The 20,728-nt window shown below is 38.2% G+C and overlaps 2 protein-coding genes across 5 annotated transcripts; both read right to left on the bottom strand.

Annotated features, from left to right (window-relative positions):
• Positions 1-620: 620 nt before the first annotated feature.
• On the bottom strand, positions 621-15,484 carry LOC138936088 (excitatory amino acid transporter 1). 3 transcript variants are annotated; one of them, XM_070301170.1, is made up of 8 exons: positions 15,226-15,484; positions 11,514-12,542; positions 4,476-4,873; positions 3,110-3,301; positions 2,791-2,974; positions 2,151-2,579; positions 1,928-2,062; positions 623-1,844 (listed from the first exon to the last, which is right to left on the bottom strand). In XM_070301170.1, the coding sequence occupies exons 2-8, from the start codon at positions 11,531-11,533 to the stop codon at positions 1,694-1,696; spliced, it is 1,509 nt and encodes a 502-aa protein (XP_070157271.1). In that variant the 5' UTR covers positions 11,534-12,542; positions 15,226-15,484; the 3' UTR covers positions 623-1,693. The 3 variants fall into 3 exon arrangements, with proteins under 3 accessions (XP_070157272.1, XP_070157271.1, XP_070157270.1); XM_070301169.1 differs by lacking the exon at positions 15,226-15,484 and adding an exon at positions 14,290-14,459; XM_070301171.1 differs by lacking the exons at positions 11,514-12,542; positions 15,226-15,484 and adding an exon at positions 5,901-6,293 and having other exon boundaries at positions 621-1,844.
• Positions 15,485-16,068: 584 nt separating this feature from the next.
• On the bottom strand, positions 16,069-19,288 carry Atg10 (Autophagy-related 10). Of its 2 annotated transcripts, XR_011447329.1 has the most exons (6): positions 19,202-19,288; positions 18,923-19,048; positions 18,361-18,592; positions 17,726-17,891; positions 16,626-17,603; positions 16,069-16,493 (listed from the first exon to the last, which is right to left on the bottom strand). XR_011447329.1 is itself a non-coding variant. In XM_070301179.1 (5 exons), exons 1-5 carry the CDS (start codon positions 19,208-19,210, stop codon positions 17,513-17,515), a joined length of 624 nt encoding a protein of 207 aa, XP_070157280.1. In that variant the 5' UTR covers positions 19,211-19,288; the 3' UTR covers positions 16,069-17,512. The 2 variants fall into 2 exon arrangements, 1 of the variants encoding a protein (XP_070157280.1); XM_070301179.1 differs by having other exon boundaries at positions 16,069-17,603.
• Positions 19,289-20,728: the final 1,440 nt, after the last annotated feature.

Here is a 20,728-nt window from a genome sequence, read left to right as displayed (position 1 = left end):
ATTTTTATGTATATGCGCATATGAGACGTAAAATAAATTTTTTTAAATAAATTTTCTTAATAATTATTTTTCTAATTTTTAAATATATAACATGTAGAAGATATTTATAATAAATTGCTTTTACTTTTATCTTATTCTTGAAACAAAATTATCCAATATATTAAGTAATATCAAATTATTATACTTTTTTTAATTTATTATAGCTTTTTGTAATTAATTATTAATTAATTATTAATTGTATTATTTAAGTAATTTTTCAATTTATAAATTTAGTTGGATGCATTAGCGCGTACTGATAATTTTACTTTCTATTACATAAAATTTTTGAATATTATAAATAAATTATTATAGATATAAGTAAAGATCTCCGATATCATCGAAAGTGAGAGCGAGAACAAGTAAAGAGTAAGCGAGATGACGTCAAAGAGTTTCGAAGTCTTTTACACGTGAAAGACTTATTTCTTTATTATAATATTTTACGATATATGTCATATTACCATAGAAAATAAAACTTTTATATTTTATTTTAACTTTTGCATTTTATCTGTTTGAAAATAATTTTAATGGATTATTAATGATTCTTTGCGATTAACATGATATCAAACAAAATTAATCGTTTATTAGATAATTGATCTATAATTTAAAATATTTGTATAATTTAATATTCTGCTTGTATATGCGTCATAGTTATAGTACGAAAAATAATTTCGGCTGCGAATTATCAATAACACGCTATGCGGCCTTGGCGGCGTAAACAATAGCGCGCTATCAAAATAGAAGACAAAAATGGAAGACAAATATATATTTTACAAGCAAGATCGCTTAGCTGGGTCTACGATCACTAAAGTTAAAAAGTATTTAGTATTTCAAGCACATTTTATTATTCCATAGTTATCTGAAGAACGCTCGTCGCTCGCACCGCGAGCTATGCGTTGATAACTTATATCTGATTGCCGTATCATTACGTATATGTGTATATATGTATATATGATTTATATCGCGGAATGAGCGTCAATTGCTACTAAAAATAATCCTGTTTACAGTACTTGTATATCAAGATAATTGAAAAAGAGATTACACGTCGCATTTCACGTGCATTTGTCATAAATGTGGCGTTATAATAGAGTGATATACAGGTTTATTGTTCCCTTTGTTCATAGTGTTTATGATTCATATGGGATAATTAATACTAAATCGATTATTTGATTATAAGATAAAAACAGAACACTTATTGAGTACGCAAGAACACTTCATCAAGATCATATCTCGCGATCATCGACCATTGTCGTATTGTACATTTATTAAGATGTATACACTCATCTTTCTTAATATATATATATTGTGTTATATATATTTTATATATTCCTCGAAATATTCTCCACAGAATAACTTATAAAAATCCGAAAATTAAAAATCATACATGACATGGCTGCAACATGTAATATATATATATATATATATATATAAATTATCTATAAATTTGTTTACATTTTGTTTTAATCTTAAAATTTTAATTTATGTACTTGTTATATTGTTAAAACCGAACTCTTTTCAAAGTTCAAACGGTTATGGCAACATTTCTAAATGGACGATAAACCGCACGATAAAAGTGTCGATATGTTTGCCATGGTTGGTCGATCGCGAAGCGGTTTCGTAATCGTCGATCAAAGAGACACAGGCCGCGATTGACAACTCATATCGACGTGGTCGCGTGGCAATCGGCTCCGTTTTGTGTCTGCTGCATATTGTGTGGCAACGATGCGAGTTCATTCCTACTGAGATGCTGCACGATTCCCGCGCCGAGCGAATCGCCGATGACGTTCACCGTCGTTCTACATCGATCTCTGAAAATGGGAGAAAACATAAAGACGCCCTTTAAAATTGCAATTATAAAATAAAGACGCACATATACAAGCATGATATTTACAGTAACCAATCGACCGCGATGATTAAGAAGACGTCATTGGCCGGAAGTCGGACCGTGTCCAATACCATTACCATTGTTACTAATCCGGCCTGTGGAATTCCAGCCGCGCCGATACTGGCAGCAGTTGCCGTGATACTAAAACGACGCGTTAGATACAATAAAGTTAGGATATAAATATAAATTTTTCTGTAAGGAGAAGAAAAAAAAATTTTTTAAAACTCACCTTATCGCTACCAGCTGCCCAAAGGAAAGACTAATTTGACGCACTTGCGAGATAAAAATGGCAGCCACAGCTTCGTACAAAGCGGTACCGTCCATGTTGACGGTAGCGCCTATTGGCATGACGAATCTGGTGACACGTGAATCGATGCCATTTCTCTCTTCGAGACAGTTGATGGCGATCGGCAATGTCGCCGAACTCGAAGACGTGCCAAAGGCAGTGACGAGCGCCTGTGCCATGTTCGATATATAGATGTAAGGATTCTTTTTTGTAAGAAGAAAATACATCCCTGGTAGCACTAGGAAGCCATGTATAAGAAGGGCGATCACCACAGTCAAGAAGTACATCCCAAGCTGGGCGACCACTTCGTCCAGCGACTTCATCTCCGTGATCTTAGAAGCGACCAGGGAGAGCACGCCGATCGGTGACAACCTGAAAACGCACAACATAAAAACGCACAGAGATAATTTTGAGATTTTTAATCCTTTGAAGAAAAAACAAGATGCACGAAATGGAAATGGAGATATCGAATTGTCATGATAATGGCACATGACGGTTACGCAACAATGTTATGCAGTTAATATGAGTCTTTCTTGGGCAACTTGAATATTGTTTTGAGAAACGCATCACTTGCGAAACTTACCATATGACCCAGTTGGTAATCAACATCATAGCGCCGGAAAGTGACTCAAAGAAGTTCAACAGCGGTTTGGCCTGCGGTCCCATTTTACCGAGGGTGATGCCTAATACCGTCGCAAATACGACGAGTCCGAGAATGTTAGTGCCGGATTCCTCTTTCTCCTTCAGTTCCCATTCATCCACGGGAACTAATAGATGACGTTAATTTAGACTCAAAGTTACATTACGAAAAAACAAAAAAATAGCTCGTTCCATCTAAGCCTAGGATCGGATGTTCCAAATCTCAAGTTAAGATAATGTTCTATCTCTAAAGAAATGATTACCATTAGTAGCGTTCTCCGGTGGTTTCGGCTCGGTTCGATGTTGGGCGATGCAAGCCTGCACAAGATTTGGTGGAAACATATTTCTAACTAAGTCCATCAACGTATCGATGGTGGAAACATTTCTCGCCGATTTCGTGGTCTGCGCAGCGGAGCTGCCAACTCCAGGCTGGATCGAAACAACGAGAATTATACCTAAAATTAGATTTAAAGCAACAATCCTCATCAGTTCTACAACCGTTGAATTTCGCATTATTTCCGTCTACTTCATCGATCGCGAGAGAGCAAAAACGCGCGATAAGATACGTCAGCATCTGCTACGTTGAAAAATCGGCGAGATAAATGCGATGACACGACGACGAGAAATAAAATCATTTAGCTGGGGTGCAACGATGTATCGTAAGAGGAAAATGATTGATGCGAGAGAAAAAGTTGAACGATATGTGCGTAAGCAAAGTTTCGAGTTATAACCGGTCTAATCTCGATTTTAACGCAATAAATAAAAGATCATAGTTGCCCGATTAGAGGTTGTAAAATAAAATCGTGCGAGATAATAATCTCCGAGTAATCTTTCGGCCATGTCCGACGCGTTGTTCTTTGTTAATTACAGTCGTTAATTAACCCCAAATGAGTCACGAGAATTCAGGGCTATCGCGCGCATCCCGACCATCAAAGATATGTAAATGAGCTGGGATCGTGACATCTGCTGTTTGTTGCAATGTTTCTAAGAAATGTATCATTGTCCGCGCGCGTCGCCGTGTCGAGCGAGAGATGCTCGGCGAGATCCTTTCATCGCAATTCGCGCATCATCATTGACGTTTAACCTCGGTAATACGCTCGGTTACTTAAAAACATTAAAGAGTATTCAGTTGCGTGAGAGAAGATATACGATCATATATATAACGAACATTTTTCTCTTTCAACATATCGTGTTAAATCAATAATACGTGAATTAATCATATCTAAATTTAAATTTTTTTACACTTATTACATTGTTTCACTTAATTTATAGTCAATATAGTATAGTTTATACTTAATTTTTATTGCAACAAAACTTTTGCAACATCTTACATATGATAATTATTATAGTATAGTAAAATACGCTCTAATTGAAATAGCTCTCTTTTGCAACTTTAGTCATAAATTTCTTAAAATTGTAAGAGATCTAGAGGCCAAAATTAGCATAGAAAAAACTACAGGAAATGATCAGCCTCTTTCTCGTGATCGGAAAAGATTATTTCTTGTTGCGCTGTGTCATTGCTTGCTTTTAAAATGAAACAAAATTTCGCGTTTGTCATATCACGAAATATCATGTATAAACAATCGTAGGAAATAAGATATGCAAAGTGTTAAATTAGGCTTCACTGACCTAATATAACCGCGCAGATGGTCGTGGCCGCGTAATAACCGATCGCACGCGCGCCGATTTTGCCGCTAAGTGACAGATCGAGCGATCCAATGGCCGACACCAGACTCGAAATGATCAACGGCAGGATCAAGCTCTTAAGCATCCGCAGGAACAGATCGCCGAGATAATTGATGTACATAATCTCCCGCGGTGTCCATTTTTCTCGAGAATATCGCAGGATTATGCCGAGTATCACGCCGCCAAATACGCCGCACACAGTCAGTATAGTTAGCGCATTATGTCTCAGGCACGATCGCACCTTCTGCCCCCTCGTTGGCGGCCTCTTGTTGGGTTCCTGAGGATAATACGAGCTCCTTTCCTTGATCTTGCCTTGATTCCCCGACCCCGACAACGGCGATCTGAAAAAAGAATTCGTGTCAACGATATGTTTGTATATACGTTCACTTTTCAACAAAACACCTTCTCGTGAAAGTTTCGATTATTTCATGACGATGTAAACGCCATTTTGCAGATTTCTCATTACGAACAACTCGTTGATGACGCATTGAAATATATAAAACATATGTGATTTTAATGATTCTTAATTTTAGGCACGTAAAATGCATAGATGTTATTTTGATTGCATATATTAATTCTTTCAGTTTCGTTATTTTTGCCGAAATGATAAAAAAAATACAATTACTCGTTTAAAAATATTAATTTAATTTAATTTAATCTCAGAAGAAGTACTATCTGCGATTGACGTGTCGATTCCAAAACAACTACTACTGTAACACGTAACAGTAAGAGAGAAGTGCTCGGGAGATTAATCTTCTTGGCGGTGAGCGTGACTTTTCCGTATTTTCCATAAACCTTGAAAACTATAGACAGCGACATAAAACTTATGTCGACGATATTATGTCGGCATTCTGTGTATACGTCGACATACAATCAATAAGTATATACGTAATGCTAATACCGGAGATCTTTTTCTTCTATTAATTTATCTCTTAAATATAAAAGACATTTCTTTGAAATTATTTCAATAAACGAGAGATATCGTAGCGTAATTTAGTAATCTCTCGAGAACTTATGATGGCTCATAAAATATCAACAATTTAATCTCAATTAATATTAGTCTTAATATCAACTTCGAAAAACATACGATTTTTTTTTCCAAATCGTGCGCTATTTATGATTAACAAGAAGATGAACTGGTGAGTCTTTTATTACCTCGCACGATAGTGTAAAAACAGCATCTGTGCAAGGATCTATACAGTTTCATAAACACATTTTAAAATTTGCAAATTCAGATCTTTTTATATAAAAAAACTTTATTATTATTATTATTATTATTATCATCATTATTTCACATATCGTCGATTTTATTCATCAGATAAAAATATTTGTTCTCCCATCTCGAGATTGTAAATAGATTTTGCTTACCTTGTTCCATTAGCGTTCATAATAAATCTTGCAACCGAAATTACAAAATAAAAACGACGTATTTGAGAATTTATTTTATGAAATTAATATCTCAGAATCGTTAAACAAATTATCAGAAATCGGAATATATTCGTTTCCGTGGCTTTTTTTTTATTTACATAAACAATTTATTTTAACACTTGTTTATTCTAACATCGACACTCGATTTACATTCAATTTCCCAAATACTTCGTGCGAAGCACGGAGTCTAGCACTTTTTAAAAAGATCACCGTTCCCCTTCGCGCTCAGCGACGAACTGTTTTGAACCATCTATTATTTGAAACCGCGACACGTTCATTTTCTCTGAAACGCATATAAATCTCGACAGTATACATAGAAAATTAGTTAAGAGCAGAGACCACACATTAACTCCGTGAAAAAAGCGCAAAGCAACATAAAGTAACGTGTAATAAAAAAGAAGATGCGATGTTTCCAATTCGAAATTAGACACGAATTATGATGAGACAGAAGCCGATTAATACTTTATATTAAATTAAATAATAAACAAAATTGTCAAAACGCATCTTTTTTTTTCCGCGCTAGATATTACGTGGTAATGCACGTAAGAAGAATTATCGTAGAAGTATCGACAACACCTACGCGTGCTACACTCGGATGTGTGGTTGGCAAGAGACAAGAAATTACACTGCTGTGAATTATTGTCAGATCAACTATTATTAATGCTGCGTGATAAAGATCTGTCGAACGTATTGTATTTAAGCCAATACACAAGAACGCATTTTTATTATTATTACGTTTACTGATGTGACTTTATTGCGGAGATACTTTAGTTTTGCGCTTAACGCTTAATTCGAGTAATAAAATAGATGCAGGTGCATCTCTAAAGAGATATAAAAGCTTGATATAAAAAGCTCTAGAAACAAATTACCTCGTTATTGCCTTGAAGCGTTAGATGCTTCTTCGCTATTCTTTATTACAAGCCAACACTTTAATTTGCATCTTTACTATACTTCGCATGCTCCTCAGTAGTCGCTTTCCAAGATGTCTCGAGAGAGAGAGAGAGAGAGAGAGAGAGAGAGAGAGAGAGAGAGAGAGAGAGAGAGAGGATAGAAGAATCTCTGATTATTAATAGATGATTACGTGCTCTCTGTATTCAGCATACATGTCGCGTAAATAAATACACTTTACATGTCGCTTGACAATCGTTGAAATTCGATCTTATCGCGAGTTACGAGATCAGAGCGATTCAGACAAGTAAAATTCATCCCACGCGATTACGACAACGTGCGACGCCACAAGAAACGCAAAAGGCAATATGCGAAAGAAGCGAATTGTCATAATCGGCGTGTGGATTAAAAGGAGATCTGTTAGAGAACAAATACGCGGACTGTCGATTGTCGGCCATAAAATTGATGCGAAAATCGTTGCGAGATAGCGTCGAACAAAACTCATCTCGATCGCACGTGTCGCACCGAAAATCGGTCAGGGATATCCACTTGTGTAAATTTTTTGGCTACGTTTACATCATCGATCTAAGATGTACAGTGGTTTATCTGTATCCAACGTTATTCATTCAAAAGCGCGACATTGCATCCTGATGTTAATGATCGTGATATCATCAATATTAATATTTGACGACATCAATAGTCCGGGTTCTATCTATTTTGCTGATAAAAAATATAGTAACACGCTTAATAAAAAAATAATAATAAATAGAAATTGTCGAAGCCAACGTGTACAAATTGTCGATGTCGAACTTAAATTTAATAATCTTTGCCAAGTTTTTTTTTTTTTTTTTTTTTTTAAGCAATCTCGTATGCTTCGAGGTTCCTCCTGGTACACATAGTCGCGAGCGTTCGTAGAACACGCAGAAGCGTGGCATGTATTGTCGGCTGTTGGACGCGCCTATCAAAATGAATCTCGTAGTTCGTGTTAATAACGAGATAGAAGAGAAAAGAGAAAACATCTCGATGATAAATTCCCGGACTTGACGAAGGTAACGATAAAAAATAGGATAGTAACGCGCACCTTGGCGCTTGTCATGGATCGTTTCGCGGATGATGCTATTGTGTTTTTGTCTCGCATCAAGCTTCCGGACGAATTCTGTCCTATTTTTGTGTCCTATCGACATTGTATTTTTTAATTGTAATTAACTACAAATACTATAACGCACATACGCAAATCGGATTCAACGAAAGAGATTCCTGAAGATGACCGGATAAATTCCCCAGGCTTAAATTTCGCAACGCGATATCTCTCATTAAGCGTTAAATTCCTTGCGATGAGAATTTCGAATCTAGCGAACGATAGATGAATGGGAAACATCGAGGTCAACGAGCGCGAGATGACTTTTAAGCAGTTAATCAGCTGATAGCGTGACGAAACTCGGCGGGTATCGTTATTCACATATGAAGAGCGACACGTGTGTCACGCGATAGTTGAAAAATATCCCCGTCCAGCCGCAGACAGATGAGAAAAAAATCGTCCCTGAGAATTAACGCCGAGCTTCAATGACGTTTCCGGCGCGAACCGCGTTTTTTTTCTCTCTCTCGCGGTTTTACATTAATAGATCGCGAATTGCGTTGAATGCCGAGTTAAATGGTATCATCTTGCCGTATGTTCAATAGTCTCGCATAATGGTCAATTGGGATCGTTTTTTTTTGTTTTTTTTTCGTTAACGTCAAGGTGACGCGTCGGGAAATAAAAATTTTACGGCTTTTGAGCACATCAAGTAGAACGATCGTTTGTATTTCGTGGAAGTGTGAAAAATCAGTATGTAGGGCAACTGTGTTTATGGAAACTTGTACGCAAACGATCAACGCGAAAAGATTTAAGCGTGCGATTGGTCGAAATAATCGTAGTAATGTCGTTTTTTGTCTCACATCATCTTTCATACCCAAAATTTTAATTTTCATACCCAAATTTTCAATTTTCCTGCGTACAAACTAGCGATGGATAAATTAGATACGGTTACAATAAGATTAATTGGCGTCGAATTGTACAGTAGAATAATAGTGACACGTGGCGTACGAGCAGAACGTTCAATGCCATATTACAATATATACGACGTTGGCTTTGATGAAAGTTCCAAAATTATCTCCGGCAAACAACTTGTTGAATACATTGCTTATGTAAGAGGTTGCACTTGACACTAATGCAAAATTTACGAGATACGTGTATCTCTCTCTCTCTCTCTATATATATATATATATTTCGAAAAACTCACGTCATTTGGTCGGAAATCTGAAAAAGATTTTCTTTGGACTACGCGAGAATCTCAATATTTCATTGCCTCAAAGTTGACATATTTACGATTTTACTTTGTAGCTATCATACAAAAAACAAAAAAAAAACAAAAAAAACCAATCTGGTTTCTGATTTCGAATATCACGGCTAGGATACAAAAATTTTGACAAAAGATGTTTAACGCGCGGCCTTTCTATTTTTTTTTTTCCCGATTAGCATGCGAACTACAACCGATTCTACACGTGTCACTTTGTAATCGATACCCTTAGGCTACAATGAAAATGAAAGATTAATGAAAGATACAAAGCTTCTCGACGAGAGAAGTGATTGGGAAATCGAAGAGTATTTCATCGTCGACGATCAAGATTGACGGAAAACATCCATTATTTCGAATCGATACGTCGCATAGCTCATTAAGAGCAGATAATTCTCTGCTAATAAAATCTGATCAAAAGAAAAATATGCTCAAGCTATGCGACAAGACCGCGACACGCCTATCCCGCTTAATTAAATTCCATCGATCACAGCGATCGTACGAGATAAATTTGCAACTGTAATCGCTTCGAACGATAGAAATAAATCATTATATTTCCTTATCAGTAATAAGGGGGCAAAGATGCGCAATTGCTACGATACGTATACATTTTCGCATACGCGACGATATATATTTCATTCGCACATTTCTTAGTGCGCGTCTCAAGCTTATCTCGTTCTCATTTATAATTAAGATCACTTTCAATCAAATATTTTACTGTCGCGACAGTCTTTTTATACAAATTAGAGTTATTTCTATATTTTCGCACTCTAAAGGATAATAAAGACGGAACTAAACAATCTGTAATTCGCGATGGAATTTTGGTAATTTTGATTGATTTTGAAAAAATATCCGAGAAGCATACACGGGGACACGGATAGAGCAGAGGCTGCATCTGCGCACAGTCTAATCACGCAATGAACAATGATTTTTCTTATGCGCTATGCGCGCAACCGTCGTCTTCTCCCTACGTTCCTTATCACAAAGAACGAGTCTGACAATGATTTAATGAGTAGCCGGCAAGTACCGCTGTTGCCATTATGGAATTCTGTGCCAATGAATCCCGTTGCCGCTGAATAAACGATATACGACGCGATACATAATGGATCACAACTGTATATATATGCATGCGTATACAGGGTAGCTTCCATTCACGGCGTCGTTAAAGTGCGATATGCATTTGCATTTCTAATGGCGCAAATCGTGATAAATTTAAAGATCACCTTGTATACAAAAGTTGTATCGCGTTTTAATTCTCGCACATTTTGCAGACTTCGTGGAGCAGACTATCGACATGTTACGCTACGTATTTATTTTGCATACAACGCGCGATATAACGTTAGATAAACATTACTTTTATAATGTTTATGTTCTAATCTCCGCGATATATATTTTCGCTACACAACATCTGACACGCACAGTGAATGATTACAAGTTCAAGTGCGTCATATTGTTGCAAAATATGTGCCAAGTTCCAAGATGTTATCTCAAAATTGTATAACGTTCGCGCATTTAAGAGATTGTTAAGTTAAATTGATTGTCATTAACGTTTACCATGAATAAATCATTCAACTCTTTATTTACGATTCGATGGATCGTCGGGAAAAAAAGAATTGAGGTCGAGTCTCTTCTATAAGCTGTTAACAGGACTAAAATCCATTTTATTCAAAAATAATGGATGACATGAAAGTCAATATAGACGTTTAATATTTTACTGTGTAATTATATCGACAAATAAACGCGTATAAAGATGTGTATTATAAAAACATGAGGCGATAATAATCACCTGTTTAAATTTAAAAATATATTACATAATGTGTAAAAATCTAAAGAAGTTAATTGCAACTGCAAATTAATTTAAGAAAAAAATAAAATATATTTTGAATTAAGAAATATGTTTAAATCAAGTATTATGCGAGATAGTTATTTTTGAATTGCGAATTCTCTTGGAAAATTATCGTTATCAAAAAACGTGTTGCGTGAATTTCTTTATGGATCCAGGCAACAAATCCGCTCTATGGGGAGAAACTGGGTCGTACAAGATCCAAATGACAGAGGGCAAAGTTTATTCGATACACGTGTCCGTGTATGATTATCAGCAGTCTAGCGATGATAGCTCATCGTAATAATCCAATATAATCTAAACAAATGGCCAAGTAATTGCGTCATTAAAAATAGAAATACATTGCTCGTCGAGAAAGATACGCGGACAAATAACATAATAAACATATAGATTTATGCTCAAATGAAATTTCGCTATTCAAGTTGAATCATTTATAAGAAAAAACAGTCGTTAAGAAAAATAAAGTTCGCATGCAGAAATCGTACTTACAACTCGCTCGCTACTTCCATGATGCGCTTCCTATGTCCTGTGCGTTCCAATGAGAGCCGCTCGGCAAAACCGTTTACATAGAGCGTCACTTCCAGTTAGCCGGAAGCGGCGAGCGTCCCGGTGGGGAAGAAGATCACCGGAGCTGTGGATTGTCGAGGGGCACTAAGAGCGAATCTCTGTATCACTCTCTCCCTCTTTTTATCCCTCTCGCGTCGTCGTTTCTTTGAGAATAAACGCGGTGATGACGACGGAGAGATTAAGCCGAAAGGGATGAGAAGCGAAAGACGATAAGAAAGAGGTCGAGGACGCGTGCAGATGAGATGCTCCAATGTCGATTAAAACGCTAATCCCTATCGATTTCCCCTTTCTCTTTCTCTTTCTCCTCTTTTTCTCGCTATAATTACAAGCGGAATGCAATTTAGCGATTCGCTGAATTGGATTAAATTCGCAAATCGATTGTCCGAGGGACGTTTCCGGGAAAGTTGATGCACGGAACACCGTTGTCGAGGTAACGATGCGCGTACGAACTAGATGGACGCTGGGTATCTCGTTAGTTAGGAGAGGATGTATGCTGATGGGGCTCTCAATCTGTGCCACCTTGGGTGGTACGATTAGCTATGGCGATCTCCCCCTACGACGATCTCTTCCTGCCGCTATCGGCTAGCCTATCATCGCGATATACGAATACACGCACTGTACGGCGGTTACGACCCCATCGGAAGCCGCTACCAGGTCTCCCTATTGTTTGTCGGCAGCTTGTCCACTCGATTATGACGATCCGCCGCTGACGCGATTCTTCTCTTGTTTCGGCTACGTCCGATCTCGCTGCGAAAATGAGCCTTTCCTCATCCCAACGAATTCCAACCGTCGTCTCTTTCTTTCTCTTTTTCTCGGAGCAAAATTCACTTACTGTCGCTTTTGGCGATTCGTTTCAGCTACTTTGGCAAATTTGACAGTGGCAGTCACTGGCGAGAAACTTGATGGAAATGCAAATATTCGTCGATTAATGAGCAATCGTTCTGTTGTTATCTGCAACACAGAAGATTAACAACGCGTTATAATATTAATAATACGCGTCGATTTTTTAACCCGTACACATTCTATATTTATCGACGTTTTTTTAGCATTTATTTTCAACGCTGTAATACGGCTTGTGATCAAACGCGCACGACGTTAATCAGCAGTAATCTTTGTCGTGTTTTTTTTTTACGTAACAAGTGTCAAGAACAACTACTTCTCGCGAGTGCAAAAAAAAAAAAAAAATCCGCACGAATATATAATCCGATTTGCTTTTTCATCGTAACGCAACAGATATCGGTCGTTATGCTATGACACTTGTTAACTTGTCAACAGAATTGCGCGCTGTCAGTCGTATTTCTCTTTTTTGATTATCTCTCTCTCTCTCTCTCTCTCTCTTTCTCTATTTTTGTACCTATATATATGTTTACTATTTTAATATTATTGTAATAAAAATTCTTGAACGAGCCATTTGATGTATTGTAAGCAACGCAATTAATGCAATACGTGTCTATGTACATGTAATCTATTATATAATACGTTTATCGATGGGATGAAGAGATAAACAGCTGTTGATTTAATAGGATATAGCAAATCAATCATTACAAAAACTATATTCTCCATAATTAACAGAATAATTCGTGATAATTACACTACAAAATTATAATAGCCAATTCCAGTAGAATGTAATTTATTCGTGACTTATTATTAAGCAACTTTGCGTATAACACGCATCCGATTCCATTAGCATCGCGACGGATGAAACGGTAGAGACGAAAGAGGCTTGGATTCGTTACAAGGCGCGTAAGCAGTTTGACAGCTTTAATTACGACACAAGAAAAGATCGACTCGTGAGTTAATCGTGCGGAATAGCCGGCAATACGTTTACACGCCTCGTCGACCGTCGATTATTTCGGCGTAAGCGTGTAACGTGCAATCAAGCGCGGAACGATCGGTAATGAAAGGTCCTGAAATGTCCCTTTATGGTCTCCTCGCTTCAAATTTAAGCTCCCTGATTTTGTTGCATCGTTTGCGATTAATTTCGTATAACCTTCGGACCTATAATCGTTCGCATGAGCATTCATTGATCAAAATGTCGACCTGTGCACAACATTCGCAAGGCCTTCGTTTATCATATCTTTTTTCGCGATCTTTCTGCTTACATTTTTTTCTTCAGTGAAAAAAGAAAACAATAAATATAAAGAAAGGTTTTTAATCATGGAAAATAAATTAAATTGAAAATTTTGTATACATTTTCATTACGTCAATATCTTTCTCTATATACAAATATAAGATAGATTTATTTTAAGATAAGATGAAATATTATGTGACATTTATATATAGATAATAAATAGATAGCTAAATAAATTACTCCACTTCATCTTAAGCGATAAAAAAACCTTTCATTTATGCAAAAACATCTGTGTAAGTTCAAATTGATTAAAGTCACATGAATGATGATTCGATCTAAACAGACATGTGTTTAATCTTCTCGCATATTGCTAAACCGCTCGTACTGCTAATAAGCTCGTACAAGAAAAACGTGCACTTATTGTTTACTTCACGATACGAATAAACTTGTCGCACTTCAGTTTCGAAGAATACAACTCCAAAATTATTTTTCTCAATTTTCGGAGCTACATCAGAATTTTAGTCTACTCTTCTGGCGCTTCGTATACATACATACATTATATATATATATCAATATTTTTATCGCGCAGATAGTATTCTTAAGTCAAAAGACAGAGTACTCGCGTACCGTTGAGACGACACACTAAGGAGCATCGCGAGTCGCGATATTTCGTGCTAAGCGTGTCTCGCGATTGCACGTGCTCCCGGATAATATGAACCTCGGTTGCGCGCGACGCGACGACAATCGCGGGACTGTGGCGGTGCGGCATAAAGTTGCTTCTTTATAGTATGGTGTGTGGACGGTTAGGAGAGTAGCGCGCGTGTGACGTTCATGCCACGCGTTCGAAAAGCGGAGAGAGGGAGAGAGAAAGAGAGAGAGAAAGATAACCCACGATTAGGTGAAGCAAAAAATTATGTTGAATCCACAGATGAGTGTGTGTGCGTTTCGACAAATATCCTCAATAAGATCGCACGGAAATTATGCTTTTCCCTTTCTCTCTCTCTCTCTCTCTCTCTCTCTCCTTTTTGTGCCTCTCTCGAATAGTAATATTTTGAACAATTTTGGATAGATCATTATCTCGCTTCGCTTTACTCTACTTGTTTCGATGATCTCTGATATCATTCAATAAAAACCGGCAAAGTAAACCTGAATCTGCAAAAAGGAATGAATGACTTAATTTTGCGACTCCCGTTCGCGATGAGAGCGTTCTCAGGGACAGAGTAGATATCCCGCGCTCATACTCTGCCCTCCTTTATGTCCTCTTTGTCCTCCTCCACCGACTTTGCGCGGTCGCCATGGCAAATTCATTGTCACCCGGATTCTATGTGCGCGCTTCTATTTCCGTCTGATGAACGCAACGAATCAGATGTCAGGAGGTACTGCCCACGCGACGCATCGCTAGGATCGATACAACGCCTCCTCCTAAAATTCGGATAATGAACGAGGCGCCGAAACGCGTCTCCCTGCTTTCGCGCATCTTGAACTATCATTTAAATTTTACCACACTGTTGCTCACACACATGCGACAGAAAAATCAGTGTGATATTCTTGACAATAACATACTTGATAAAAGAGGGGAGAAACGCATGCTGTTCTTCTCAAGAAGTTGGCGCCGTTGCTGAGTCAAATTCGGAGTATGTAGTATCCGTTTTGGCGCGCGATCCGCCTCGGATTCGCATTCTTCATCTCCTGTTGATTATGAACCCTTTCTTCCTCTTCTTTTTTATCGATTTTCAGAACACGGCGCTGCACGGGAGAATCCAGTCTCTTTCCTACGTCCGTCAACCTTATGGAAACGCATATACTTGCCGTCCGTTTTTTTGAACAGGAATTTGCGATTCACCGTGATACCGAGAGAGAGAGAGAGAGAGAGAGAGAGAGAGAGAACGCCGTTATCCGGCAACTGGCGAGACGCGGGATTACTTACTACACGCGTGCGCTACGCGACGATTAGCCGCGCCTGTTGCGTAGAGAGACAGTCGCGAGAGCACACGCGAGATTGAACTGTACGATATTTGAGCGCTGGGTAATTTGAGCCAAGCTTGAGTTCGAAAAGCGCGCGCGGGCGACGGGGAATCGGCCTTTCTATCCGACCGTGCGGTTCCATCACCTTTATAGGTGGAGCCAGCTGGCTCCATTGCCTCGATAGATATTCGCTTCGCTATATCTGTATCACGAAGCAATAGTATAATAAACTAAAACAAGAAATAAGAATTTGGCATTTTACATATACGCGTGTCATTGCATTGTAGAAATTTATCTTGGAAATATATATGTATTTAGGATAATATTATACCTTTATCATGCCATATATTCATTGCGTTTTTAATTCTAGCTACAAATATACAGACATTGACATATCGTAATTGTAGTATGCTGTATTTCCGTTTACTTGCCTGCAATTGCAAAAGAGCAATTAAAAATGTCACAGTTAAAAAGTTTATGGAAAAAGGTAATCAAAATAAATACACAAAAATTATACAAATATCAATGCAAATATAGCGAGCAGTCGTCGATTACGTATTCATTTAAAGCCATAGAAGGAGAAAGAAAGAAAAACGTGCCGTTTTTTCTAACGACAATAATCTGATCTTTCAGCTCGCGCCAGCGGAAATATACGGTCAACGTTAATAAGCGTTATCCTAGCTTGATAAATGGAAAGTCGGTGTTCTCTCTCCGACTCGTGATCTACATGCAAAAATAATTTCGATTATTCTCCCAGGACATGTATCGAACAGATCGAATTGCTCCATCCATCCGCGCTCTTTCCCCGCTTCTTCTCATCGCTCAGAATAAAAAATAACCTTCTCGATATTTTTTGCGCGACGTATCTATGAAATAAAATCAAGGGACGATCTAAATGGAGGTCGTATATGAATAACAATGTACAATTGTTATTTTAATTTAAAACAGCATGTGTTTTCGTGAGAAGCGGACGTTCACGAAAGAAATGGAAGACTAACGGGATTATTGTCTGCGGCCTCGGTCATGACAAAGTTGAGAGCCACTGGCGCGCGTACTACGCGAATGCGCGAATGCAAGTCACGACGAGAGGACGGGAGCGTGTAGTCGACTACGTTTTAACACTGTTCGATGTGCTTACATTCAACGCGATCAAAGACAATTTTCCATAATACTGAAGGAAAATTCATGTTCATTTACAAAATTAATCATACAATATTCTATTACTCTCCCATCACGAGGAATGAGGAGGATCGCAAAAATACGTCCTCGCGAATGTGGGTGTCATTGATACACCCGACTGTACACGTGCGTATGAAAACTGCGTCGGGAATGAATATTCCGGGGCCGCACGCAAATTGTCCTTGCGCGAGTTAATTGTCATGCGCGACCGCATTAATTACCGTGCTCTCTTTTCCACGCTCCGCTCTTTTGCCTGAATATCCAATTACGAACAATTCAACCGGTGCCGTCGTAGGTCAATGCTAGATCTGCCGCCGTTGTACGCGAAAAGATTCTATTTGAATTGTCGCCATCGAGAATGCTCGTGACCGGAATTATTTATTCGCATGCGCTCGCGAGCGGAGATGAGATTAAGCTTCTCGCAAATAGTCTCGCGAAACGTAAAGTAAATGCTATGTATAGGTACGTAAGTACGGATGAATGACCGGTCATCGGTAAATGGCCATTTAACCAGTATCTATTTCTAACGTTATAAAAGTAATACCTTTCTCTCTCTCTCTCTCTCTCTCTCTCTCTCTCTCTCTCTTTCTTCTCTCGTTAATTGGAGATAAACGTTGATGAAGAGTATCTTCGCATAGACAAATCTGCGATCTGTTTACTATTAAATGCTTACTACTACGTTGATAATTTGAGACGGCTAGATCTCTCAGTAAGTCAGATTGTAATATTCCGGATGTATTTTGAGATTTATGGCCGCGGGTGCTACGCAGCTCAGCCAACTGACAAGTTTATTCTTGCTGCAACATTTATAAAATCCTTCGATAAAGAAATATTTAAATGTAAGGTATTTTTAAAATAAATTTTATTTTATTTTTATTTTTATATTATTCTTTCTCTTAATGCTCGGATTGTTTCTCACCTCTTCGACATGCTTCGTAGCAAATCCTGCGTGAGACACGGATGTAATTGCAAGAACGGAGTACCGACGATAGGATGAATCGCTTGCGATAATTCCATGTAATTTAATTTGGAATCGTGAATTGTTTGAGCTTCATTTACGCTCATTGGGTTAATACCGGGGAAATCTAAAAAAAAAAAAAGTAATAACGTCAGAACTCTTTCTCTCTCACGACAATTTCTTCTCATTGGCGAATATGTAAAAGATGACCAGCGTTAATAATTAATTTAAACGGTATGACGCATTTCCGCTCCGTTAAAATGCGTTATCGAGATTAATTATACCGTCGGAATATCTGCGCGAATATCGAAATAAGCGAACACGTTTGCGTTTATAATCAATAAACGATGCATACGAGATGGGAGAGGCACGAATGTGTCAACAATCGTGCAAATTACGTATTTATTTCTATAATTTCCGAAATTCTGAAATGCATTTTGTGTGTCTTTTTTTTCTCGGTAACAGATTTATATTTTCCCATAAGAGTTGTTTTCACGAAAATCACGTGATATCTAAGTGACACGTATTATTTTTCACATACGTTTTTTCCAAGTAAATCATGTTTTTTTTTTGCGATCAAAATGGTGAGTCAGTACCTGATCTCCATCTGTTAAAGTAGAGAATTGGAACACCGTAACTCATGGACCACAAAATATGATGCTCGGTGATGAAAGGCGTTTCGATTGTGGAACGAGCCTCGTGCGGATCCTCCTGAAATTTCACATGAAATTCCTCGTCGTCGTCGGTCGATTTGTCGTCTCTCATAGCGGAGTCGGTCGAAACGAAACACTTGGTTCTTCTAAATAAATACGCTTGTCCAGGAATACCCTAAGCGTATATATGATTGGATAATAAAAAAGACGTTTCGTAAGAAATTTACGAAATTACGATGGACACATCGCCAAAACAATAAATCTATTTCTTAAACTTTGGCTTGTGTTCAAGTATCCGTGACTTCAATATTCACCCGAGGTGCGCATGAGTAAGATCATTTTGAATACGTTCAAATATTATGAAATATTATTTCGTATATTTGCAACGAACTCAATATGTAATTACCAATTGTATACATTGACAATATATTAGTACCATCCAATTTGCATATTTTACATTCGATACGGGAGTAAAAGAAATATATAAAGTAACGTAGAGTTGTACCTTATCCCCGCGAAGCTCCCATCCATCCGATATCCTGTCTGAGATAACAAGAAACCTTTCTGCATCCTCGAGAAATTCCTCCCATGTAATTGTGCCCGGATCGTCCATACGTGCATACGAATGCGGCTAAACATCGAGAAATTTATTTTTATATAGTCACGCGAAGAATCATCTGGTAGATCGCGAATACAATGCATACAGATCGCACTTTCTGACAGGAATCCAAACAAAAAATTTATGCTCATATATATACATATATTACATATATATCTCTCTTACTATATACATATAGTTTGAGTTCTCCAAGTTAGTCTCCCGATTAATTCTATAAGATACGGATAAATGTCTTTACGTGATTTATCATCACGCTCTTCTTTTCAGATCAATTCGCGCGAAGAGGGGAGGAAGCGAAATAATTACGAAAGAGTCTTACCTATTTCGCATAATAACGACGTCGATCATATGATAAAATTGAAAAAGGGGAAGCGGTTCACCCGAGAGAACAGCGTGTCTCCTCCCGCCCGTACCGTGCTGTCATAACTCCCTCCCCCCCACTCCAACCACCCGTTAAACCAAACTCTCTATCGCGTCAATTGTCGACTATTTTGCATCGGTCGCGTCCGTCTGGCTTCGGGCGTGATCGGGCGTACCGGCTCCTCGTTTGCCGCCCCGCCAACCCCCCCCCCGCCCCTCCATGCCTACCTGTCATTTCTACCAACCTACCTCGTCCCTTTACCTCCTCTCGTCCACGTCACTGCGTTTTCACGACGCGCGTTCCGCGTCGACGTACGCCGTACGCACGCCGATAGTACTCGACGGTGTGCGCACACCGTGTATATTATGCTCCGTGTGTATGCAGCGGTGCGTCCTCCAATCGGGCGCCGAGTTGCAGCCAATGACGTATCGCGAGAGAGAGAGAGAGAGAGAGAGAGAGAGAGAGAAAGCCCGTTCCTCTTCGTCCCTCGTTAAGGGCAGGTCCTTTTTGGGACAACTTCGTCCTTTATTCAGCAATATGTGCTGCGTCGATGTGTTTCGCGTATATAATTTCCCGCTTGTTTTACGCCTGCGCCTTTATTCGCAATATCGAAATATCGATCTATCCCAATATCGGTGCATTTTTGTCAACGATGGCATCATCCCGTGGATATATCCCGTCATGTCGCCAGGCGTATTTGTCGCGGAATATCATCCTTGCGCGCCGAAAATGCACCAGGCCACGCTTATGTTAGGGAGATAACGGCGAAATAATCCCACAACAATCTTGTTATATACTATAGTTGTTAAGTCTAACGTAAGATTATATTAAGCCAAGATTGTGGCAAGAATATAAATATATTTTAATTATCCCGTAGCATATGTGCGAGAGATGAAATTACGTAAAACTTGTCGCGCATAAATTTAGCGTAGTTATAGCTGTCACTTTTTACTGCAATATGCAATTTGTTTATCGATAGCGTATATCGCAAACGTGTCAAACATAGAGAGATATTCAGCATTCGAGAAAGCGCGATAAATTTTCGTAAACACTTAGCATTTACGATAGTTTCAGGTAAAAAATTATGACGCGACGATTCTTTGTCGTAAAATATTTTCTGTGATTTTCTTTCTCCCCCTCTTTCTCTTGAAAATTTTCATCCAGTTGATCTTTTCAACTGCACTTCAGGTATCGACGACCCTTATCTTCTTTTGTGTATACGTGTGTGTAAACTGAAAGAAATTCAATTTGTTTAGGTAGCTTATATGGCTCTCTTGCAATAAAATAAGCCAAGTGTGTTAATGCTTGGTTTTCTCTCCAAAGAATACTCG

Source organism: Polyergus mexicanus, unplaced genomic scaffold (assembly GCF_030449975.1).
Source record: "Polyergus mexicanus isolate NDT 795.1 unplaced genomic scaffold, iyPolMexi1.0 SCAF_9, whole genome shotgun sequence".
NCBI lineage: Eukaryota > Metazoa > Arthropoda > Insecta > Hymenoptera > Formicidae > Polyergus > Polyergus mexicanus.
Note: the sequence above shows the minus strand (reverse complement) of the source record. Positions and strands in the feature narration are given on the sequence as shown.

What these genes read in the sequence shown, in the direction of transcription:
- Atg10 (XM_070301179.1), bottom strand. An exon ending in GGGAGCTTCGCGGGGATAAG is followed by an intron (nt 18,593 to 18,922) that starts GTACAACTCTAC and finishes ATATACGCTTAG; the next exon opens with GGTATTCCTGGACAAGCGTA. An exon ending in CTACGAAGCATGTCGAAGAG is followed by an intron (nt 17,604 to 17,725) that starts GTGAGAAACAAT and finishes TAAATGTTGCAG; the next exon opens with CAAGAATAAACTTGTCAGTT.
- LOC138936088 (XM_070301170.1), bottom strand. Translation starts at nt 11,533, where the DNA reads ATGGAAGTAGCGAGCGAGTT. An exon ending in CATCTGCGCGGTTATATTAG is followed by an intron (nt 3,302 to 4,475) that starts GTCAGTGAAGCC and finishes ATCTAATTTTAG; the next exon opens with GTATAATTCTCGTTGTTTCG. An exon ending in ATTACCAACTGGGTCATATG is followed by an intron (nt 2,580 to 2,790) that starts GTAAGTTTCGCA and finishes GTGCGTTTTCAG; the next exon opens with GTTGTCACCGATCGGCGTGC.